This window comes from Jaculus jaculus, chromosome 7 (genome assembly GCF_020740685.1).
Source record: "Jaculus jaculus isolate mJacJac1 chromosome 7, mJacJac1.mat.Y.cur, whole genome shotgun sequence".
Lineage (NCBI taxonomy): Eukaryota > Metazoa > Chordata > Mammalia > Rodentia > Dipodidae > Jaculus > Jaculus jaculus.
This window is the reverse complement of record NC_059108.1, coordinates 154,155,948-154,164,914: the sequence shown is the minus strand read 5'-3', so window position 1 is coordinate 154,164,914 and position 8,967 is coordinate 154,155,948. Positions and strand designations below refer to the sequence as shown.

The window sequence follows — 8,967 nt, the reverse complement described above, 5'->3', positions numbered from 1 at the left end:
AGTTCCATGTCTTACTAAGACCCCTCTGTCCATAGGACAAAGGAACAATACACCACACACACACACACACACACACACACACACACACACACACTCACACACACACGATAAAAAGCACTCTGGGAGGGGGAGCAGCCTGGTCCAGGAGAGAATCAACAAATGTATACACACAAATACGCACGCACGCACACACCCACGCACGCATTCTCTCAAATGGCACCTCTAGCTCTTCGTCGCTGCTGTTATGGAGGCTTGGAGCAATGTCCCAAAAGTAGCAAGTGTCTTGCCCCACTTGAAGCAAAAGAGGTCACATTTAGAAAGCACTAGTATGTCATATTACAACTGTATTCATATGAAAGTAATGAAAATAGCAATCTTCTCTATAAAAAAACAGTTATGCAAACAAGCAGACCGCACAGCGTCATTATCAAAATTTTTAAAATACAGACACCCCCACCCACCACCCACAGGTTTGCAGTTTCTCCAATCCCATGTGACATGACCACACCATGGCAAACAACCCTCCTTTGGGTTTTGTTGTTGTTTGTTTGGAAGCCAGGCTTCACACATGCTAGGCAAGCACTCTGCCACTGGGACATCCCCCCTGCCCAGCTTTCTCATTCTGAGTGGCTGATGATGGGGGGGGGCTATGGCACAATGCCCAGGGCACTTCCTAAGGGCTACGGTGGCTACTCCAGTTCCGGCCTTGCAGCCTCTCGCCGTGTGGTGTCATGGGTGAGTTTCTTCCCCACGAGGGGCCTCAGAGTTCTCATCTGTGAAGTGGAAGAGTGCTGACGAAAGTGTTCAAAGTCCCCGCCACAGCTCTGGGCTAGGGCAGGACTGATCAACTCGGTGTGCATTGGGGCTTGGCCCAGAGGTCTGGCTTCACCAGCACCCGATTTTCCAGTGAAGTCCCTGGATGCGGGGAAGGCCCACCTGGAGAAAAGTGACCTGCCTTCGTGTGTGGGCGTGAGGGCAGTGACCTGGGAGTCAGGACACTCTTAGGGTCTCACCTCTGGGTTTGATATCATTGTGACTCCCGAGCTAATGACACGGAAAGCCTGAGGACATTCTCCCCCAGTGGCAGACAAAAACCATCTCTAAGGGGGATTGAAGGTGGAATAAAGGATTTTCTGAAAGGTAAATATTTACTATTGGTTTCAGGAAAGCATGATCCAGTTTTAAAGCACTTAGGAATCATCCCAGAATTCCCTGGTGAGGAAGTTATTCATGCTTTGTACACAACCTGGAGTCTGCAGACACCTCCTGGGAATGTACTGAGCCAGTCTAGCCTGGTTCTGACTGGAGAGGCCGGATCCAGGCGCCTGGGCCCCCAAGGGGATTTAGGTGGGACATGATTGGCTCACAGACCTGCCTGTCTGCAGAGTCCCTTCTGGGAAGGGAAGAGATCCTTGCAAACAGGCCAGCTCTCTCTGTCTTGGGTCCTGATCCCTGGCCCTGGTGGGGCTTCCTCTGTCCCTTACCTCATGCTCTGGCAACAGCAGCAGAATGGCACAGGCCTCCCGGGTCTGTAATAGGCCACCATGCTCTGCCCTTGTGCATGGAAATAAAAATTAAAAAAAAAAAATCCAGGGCTGGAGAGACGGCTTAGCAGTTAAGGCACTTGCCTACAAAGCCTGTGGACCCAGGTTCGATTCTCCAGGTCCCGCATAAGCCAGATGCACATGGTAGTGCATGTGTCTGGAGTTTGTTTGCAGTGGCTGGAGGTCCCTGGTGCCCTCATTCTCATTCTCTCTCTCTTCTCTTTCTCTCTTTCTCCCTGTTGCTGGCTCTAATAAATAAATAAATTTTTTTAAAAAAAAAATTAAAAATCCAGTCCCTCTCCTCTTTCTTTCTCCCTGAAACACGTGAAGTCCAGCCCTTCCCGAAGGCCCTCACACGTGTGCTATCAGAGGCAGCGAGGCTCCGGCACGCAGCGCCGCTCGCTGGTGCCTTTCCAGTTGCCCCTCTCCCAGCTCCTCCACTGGCCGCTCCCTTGGTATCCCTCTGTCATTCGCCACGTCACTATCACCACGCCTGCCTCCGGTCACCCTTTGACTTCTGCTCCAGGGCCACAAGAGCCCCGGGCTGAGCGGGGCCCGCTCTGCTCACCCGCACTCAGGCCCAGAGGCCTTTGCGGTAACACAGGGCGTGAGGGTCGCCGCCTCCGATCCGTGACGTCCAGAACTGACCGTAGGCCAAGGCCTCAAAGTGCCATGAAGTTCCGCTAGAGAAAAACACTGCTGGGGTTGCCCCCACCGCTAGGCAGCACCTAGGAAGCTCTCCCCACCGAGCATGTCCGTACATGGCGTATAAAAAAGTCTGTACATTAGTACACTGAGTATAAATAGAAACAATGTAGAAAAGCAAGTTTGTTCCAGGAACAAGTGCAGCATCTGTGCGGAAGCAGCTCTGGATCTCTGGCCCGTGGGGTCCAGTCTCCCCAGCAGACAGTCTCGGGAGAAGCATGCGGGTCACCTGGCTGGCCCAGCGGGCTAGGTGGGCGGAGGGCCGTTGTAGCGGAGCATGAGCGCGAAGGAGCGGGCGAAGTTGTTGGCCAGCGCGCAGCTGCGCTCCTCCCGGCCCGCGGGCAGCAGGAAGAGCAGCAGCAGCAGCAGCAGCAGGAGCAGCTGCAGGGGCAGCGCCACGCGGCACGCCTTGCGCAGGAGTGAGCAGGGACCCCGCCACCGCCGCCGGCTCTGCAAACCAACACAGAACAGGCCATGAGTGGCTGAGGACCTGGCACCAGGGCGCACGGGGACACACTGGACCCACTGCACAACTACAGCTCCCTCAGTCTGCCCATCTGCGAAGTGGCCTGGCATGAGTTTGTGTGCATGTGCACCGGCGCGTCCCTCAGGGATGCCATCTGCTTTCTTTTGAGAAAGTCTCTCGCCGACCTGGAGCTCATCCATTAGGCTAGACTGGCTGGCCAGTGAGCCCCAGAGATCGGCCTGCTTCTGCCTCCCCGGCGCTGGGATTACAAGGACATGCCACCATGCTCAGTATGTTCACATGGATTCTGGGGATTCACTCAGGTCCTCATGTTTGCAAGGCAAGCACTTTGCCCACTCACCTCTCTCCCCAACCCCTAACGTGAGTTTTGCCTTAAACAAAGACCTCTGCACATTACTCAACCACTCTAGCCATGAAAGAAAGGTGAAAGGTGGACCAGAAGTCCCCACTATATGATGGTTTCCAACTTGATGATGGTGTAAAATGTAATATATATATATTCAGTAGAAGCTATACTTCGGGTTTTGAATTTTGCTCTTTTCCTGAGCAGTCAATACCTTCTTGAGACACTGGGCAGTGGGAGCAAGCAGCAGTGCCCCACCAGGCAGGCAATGACACAGGTGGATGACTGGCCCTCTGCAGGGCACTATGCAGCTCGCTGGGGTGTTCTTTAGGGCAGCTGCATTACATGCGCTTTGCTATTAGGACATTTTCAACTTATGACATCTTCACCATGACAGAACCATGTCACAAGTTGAGAGACATCTAGATGTGAGTACTTGCTGAGAGTCCTGAGATGGCCAGTCAACTTGCTAAATCTCAGATTTCTCATCTAGAGATTGGGGTACTAATGGCCACCACGTGACAGAATGGGGTGATTGAGAGGGAGCCTGAGACATGGCAGGCACTGAACAGCCGCTGACATCCCGAGTCCGGATTCCTAACATCATCTTCAGCTAATCATCTCCATGGCCCCCGAATCAAGAACAGCTGCCACAGAAGCAACACTATGCTCGACTCAGCATCACTTTCTTCTCCTCCTTTCCCTCATCCCCTTCATTCTTCTCCTTTTCTTCATCATCACTACCACCAATGTCACCTGAAAGCAGATTCACGAGCCCCAAAACCTGACAGACCTCTCTAACATCCATGAAGGTGAAGATGGTGGTGATCACATTGATAGTGATGGTGATGGTGGTGATCATGGTGATGGTGATGGTGGTGATCGTGTTGATAGTGATGATAGTGGTGGTGATCATGTTGATAGTGATGGTGATGGTGATGATCATGTTGATGGTGATGGTGATGGTGGTGATCATGTTGATAGTGATGGTGATGGTGGTGATCATGTTGATGGTGATGGTGATGGTGGTGATCATGTTGATGGTGATGGTGATGGTGGTGATCATGTTGATGGTGATGGTGGTGATTGTGTTGATAGTGATGGTGATGGTGGTGATCATGTTGATGGTGATGGTGGTGATTGTGTTGATAGTGATGGTGATGGTGGTGATCATGTTGATGGTGATGGTGATGGTGGTGATCATGTTGTTGGTGATGGTGATGGTGGTGATCGTGTTGATAGTGATGGTGATGGTGGTGATTATGTTGATGGTGATGGTGGTGATTGTGTTGATAGTGATGGTGATGGTGGTGATCATGTTGATGGTGATGGTGATGGTGGTGATCATGCTGTTAGTGATGGTGATCGTGGTGATGCTGATAGTGGTGAGGAATATGATGATGATGGCAGTGGTGATGGTGGTGGCAATGACTGATGATACTAAGTGATGATAATAAGGATGTGATGAAGACTAAGATGGTAGAGGTGGCAGCAGTGGTGGTAACAATGATGATGGAAACAAAGAAACATTGCTAACCACGTATTTCTGGGAGGTTCCACCCTGGACACTTTTATATCTTTACCTCTCATATCTGAGCCATCTTGTGCATGTTCTGGACCCAACCATCTCCTACAGAGGCCAACACCCAACTGTGCTGCAGCTCAAATTTTGCACTTGCCAAACTCCTCAAACCCCAACTCTGAAGTCAGGCTGCTTCGAACCCACTCATGAGGAGTTGCTCCTGGCTGTATTCATTCACTGTAACTTTGGGAGCACAGCATAACACACTGTCTATGGAGCTGAAGGAGGTTGAGATCCCAGGGGAGGCAGCTGGCTGGGACAGTTTGCCAAGCGCTCCCAGGTGGAGCTGCGGGATGCAGCCGGGGGTGATTCATGCCATTTCCTGATGACTTTGTCTAATTCAAATCTCCAGTGACCCATCAGGGACAGGGACAGGGACAGGGACAGGGACAGAAGAGCAAGACAGCATGCTATGGGTTCACCCAGCCTGGGCTTGCATCCACACAGAACCCTGTAATCCAGCGCCTTCCAACTGGAGACGCTGGTTCTGATGGCCCTTCCCTGGTCTCCCTGGCTCCACCATTCTCGGAGCTGGTGCTTTGCTTGTGCAAATGAGCCCATGGCCTGGTCCCGGCCCTCCACCACCAGCTTTGAAGGTCCAGGTACATTACATTTGTAAGAATTGGCCAGCACTGGACTGCTGGACTCCTTCAGAGGGTGTCTGTGGCTGACCAACTCAGCCACTGCTCAAGAGCCCACCTCTTACTTCCAGAACCCTAAATTCTAAGTTGTTCTTTAAAATAAAAAGTACAAAGGATTTCTCACATAAAAGGTATATACCTTAATGTGACTCTCAAATGCCCAGAACACATATACACGTGTGTGTACTCACGTGCGTATGAGCATGCAAACACACACACACACACACACACACACACACACACAGAGCTTCTAAGAAAAACCTAAGAAGCTAACAAGGACGTTGACAATTGTCACTCTTTCTAGTTCCAAGAGGCTTTCCATGCCTCAGTTTCCCCACAAAGTACTAACTGTGCCCTACTCAGAACTAACCAAAAAAGTCTTATGACCTGGGTTCAATTCCCCAACCCCCTACATAAAGCCAGATACACAAAGTGGCACAAGCATCTAGAGTTCGTTTGCAGCAGCAGAAGGCCCTGATATGCCCATACTCACAAATTTTCTTTGCCTCTTTCTCAAATAAATAAAAAAATATTTTTATATTTTATTTTTTTTAAATAAAAATACTAACAAATAAGGCTGGTGAGATTGTTCAATGGTTAAAGGTATTTTCTAACAAAGCCTAAAGACCGGTGTTTAATTCCCTAGTACGTAAAGCCAGATGCATAAAGTGTCATTTGCAGTGGCAAGAGGTCTTGGAGAGCCCATTCTCTTAATCTCTCTTTCTTTCTGCTTATAAATAAATAAAAATATATTTAAAAAATACTAACTGATAAAGACCAACCAGCCATAGCCAGTAATCAACTTCTATAATGATGCAGTGTGGCCCCTCTCTTGTCATATCTTCTCCAAGATCAACTCCTTTGCCTTTATAAATATCCCAGTCACCTATGGCGCTGCATTCGACATTATAACATGTCAATCATATAATAATAATTAATTCTATTAAGATATACACCTCAGGTGGGACGTGGTGGTATATACCTTTAATCCCAGCACTCAGGAGACAGAGGCAGGAGGATCCCTGTGAGTTTGAGGCCATCCTGAGACTCCATAGTGAACTCCAGGTCAGCCTGGACTAGAGTGAGACCCCACCTCCAAACACAAAACAAAACAAAATCTACACCTCCAACTATAGAACTACAGCTCACATTTCAGGATTTTCTTATGAAGCTATTGTTGCTGATCCAAACACTAGGTTCCTTCGGCTGTTGGGGGACAGGAAGAATGACACCAGAAAATCAAATTGCAAAGGGTATATGAGGCATGGCATGCTCTGCTTTAACAGGCATAGATGGTGCTGATGAGAACTCATTTCCTTTTTCCTCTAACTGACGGGTGCTGGGGCAAAGGGGCCGCTCTGCTTCCCCCACACCAGCCTCTCCAGACCCATTATCAGAAAGGAATGCGCTTCCTGCCTCACTGCCCTCTCTCTTCTCCTTTGCACAGCCCTCCCTCCCTCTGCCTCCAGTCTACCTGGTCCACTTAACGCCAGTGTGAGTTCTTTGCCTTCAGAGACCTTCCTCGCCTGTGAGGTCAAACCCACTACATGTTTCCAGGGAGCCATCGCCTTTCCATCCCTTCGCTGTCTGCTGTCCAGGGTGCTTTGACTGTCCCTGTGCTCCACCCAGACACGAGGCCTCCTCTTGTCAGCAATTCAATCCACGGCCAGGAGCCTGACTCTACCTGGGCCATGGGCTTCCTTCCACTTCCAGCTGCTGTGGGAGGCCCGCTTCCCTCAGTCTGTTTTTTTTTTTTTTTGCTTGGTCTTTCGAGGTAGGGTCTCACTCTAACCCAGGCTGACCAGGAATTCCCTCTGTAGTCTCAGGGTGGCCTCGAACACTCGGCGATCCTCCTACCTCTGCCTCCCGAGTGCTGGGATTAAAGGCGTGCGCCACCATGCCCGGCGTCTCAATCTGTTTTTACGAAGGAAGAACCAGGTACAGGAGAGTCCCTGGGGAAAGCTCACACAGGGACTCAACTTCCAGCTCAGGCCCCTCCACCATCCCACATGGCACTCCTCAAAAGAAATGGCCGCTAAAACATCGACACAAGTCCCTGGAGCTCAAGGGTCCCAGCCTGGTCTGCTGAGGCTGGCCCACCGTGGCCGGGAGCCTGGGGCGCGGGCGCCCGTCACCTCTGCGGCTCAGGCCCTTCCCAGGACCCGCTGGGCCTCGCTGTCTACCACGAAGTCGCCTCCAGGCCAGCCCAAGGCCTCGAGGAGTGAACGGACAGCCGCTCCCTCAGCGCCAGGCCAGGCCTGCGCCCCCATGCCATATGCTGAGGGGCTCCCCAGTCACCCCGCATCAGCGGTACCCTGCCGCTGTTTCCCTGCTGCTCCGGAAACTACTAGGGGTCACGTATTTCCTAGCTGGCCTACCCACGGACTGGACACCTTCGTCCCTACACTCCACAGGGTACCAGAAGCGCAGGCGAGGCCCAGGGCGGAGAGGAGCCCGGGCACATCCATCCAGGCCCCGGCCAGGCTCACCTGGTCATCGCGTGGCAGCTCTGCGTGAGGCAGGTGTGCCCAGCACCTGCCTGTGCCACGCCCCACAGGCTCCTCACGGGCTGCAGTGACGTGATAGAGGAAAAGCTACAAAGGTGTTACCACCAGAGCCAGGGGCAGAGTTTCACGGCCAACGCCGGGCACACTGCCGTCACAGCCTTCCAGTAAGTTAAAACGAGGAAAATCTCAGCATGTCTCCTGGCATTCCTGCTGGAAATATGCAAGCAAAGCCAGGTGTGGTGGCACAGACCTTCAGCCATAGCACTTGGGTGGATCTCTGTGAGTTCAAGGCCAGCCTGGGGCTAAAGAGTAAGTTTCAGGTCAGCCTGGGCTACAGTGAGGCCCTGCCTTGAAAAAAAATTGCTTTCTATAAAGAAAGTACCAGAAATGCGTAATCCAATGCCACCATAAGGAGACATGTAGGAAGCCCAATGGAGTAATGTTCCAGCTTACCTGGCCTACGTTCAAAACAATTAAGGTGAAAAAGGAAGAAAGAAAGAAAGTCCAAGGAATCATTCCAAAGCAGAGCAGACTAGCAAGACATGACAACCAAATGGAATGTGTGGCCCTGGATCAGATCCTGGACTGAGAAAGCTTTAATCCCAGTACTTGGGAAGCTGAGGTAGAAGATCACAGTGAGTTCAAAGCTATCCTGGGCTAGAGTAAGACCCTACCTCAAAAGCAGAGTCTCTAAAAAAGACCGTGCACAGTAGCACACCCAGCTGTCAACACAGGTGGAAACGTCCCATATGCAGAAGTCACCGGGAAGGACAGGAGAAACGGCTCAGCAGTTAAGGCACTTGTCTGCAAAGTCTAACGACTCGGGTTCCGTTCCCCAGAGCCCACACAGAGCCATACACACAAGGAGGCACAAGTATCTGGAGTTTGTTTGCAGTGGCTAGAGGCCCTGGTGCACCCATTCTCATTCTCTCTCGCTCCCGTTACAAGTAAATCAATACTGAACAGGTACAACTATGCATTGTAAAAGGACAGGGCCATGGATACTGGAAGTTCTGCAGCTGCCAGGGCTTGAGGGACGTGGGAGGGGAGAGTGGGCAGAGAACAGAGGAAACTATTATGTACAATCCTATGACGTGTGTGCGTGTCGCTATACATCTGTCCAAGTGGTGGGAATGCACAGCCCAGAGGTGAGTCCAC

General features: G+C 51.3%; 1 protein-coding gene across 2 annotated transcripts in view; it reads right to left on the bottom strand.

Moving 5' to 3' along the window:
- Nucleotides 1-1,754: 1,754 nt before the first annotated feature.
- Syne3 (spectrin repeat containing nuclear envelope family member 3) overlaps nucleotides 1,755-8,967 on the bottom strand; it is an 86,406-nt gene continuing 79,193 nt past the window's right edge. The window contains exon 18 of one of the 2 annotated variants that reach the window (XM_045155130.1): nucleotides 1,755-2,699. In XM_045155130.1, coding sequence (XP_045011065.1) covers nucleotides 2,496-2,699 — 204 coding nt within the window. In that variant the 3' untranslated portion in view covers nucleotides 1,755-2,495. The remainder of the gene's footprint in view (nucleotides 2,700-8,967) is intronic. The other variant, XM_004665611.2, reaches the window with a different exon arrangement.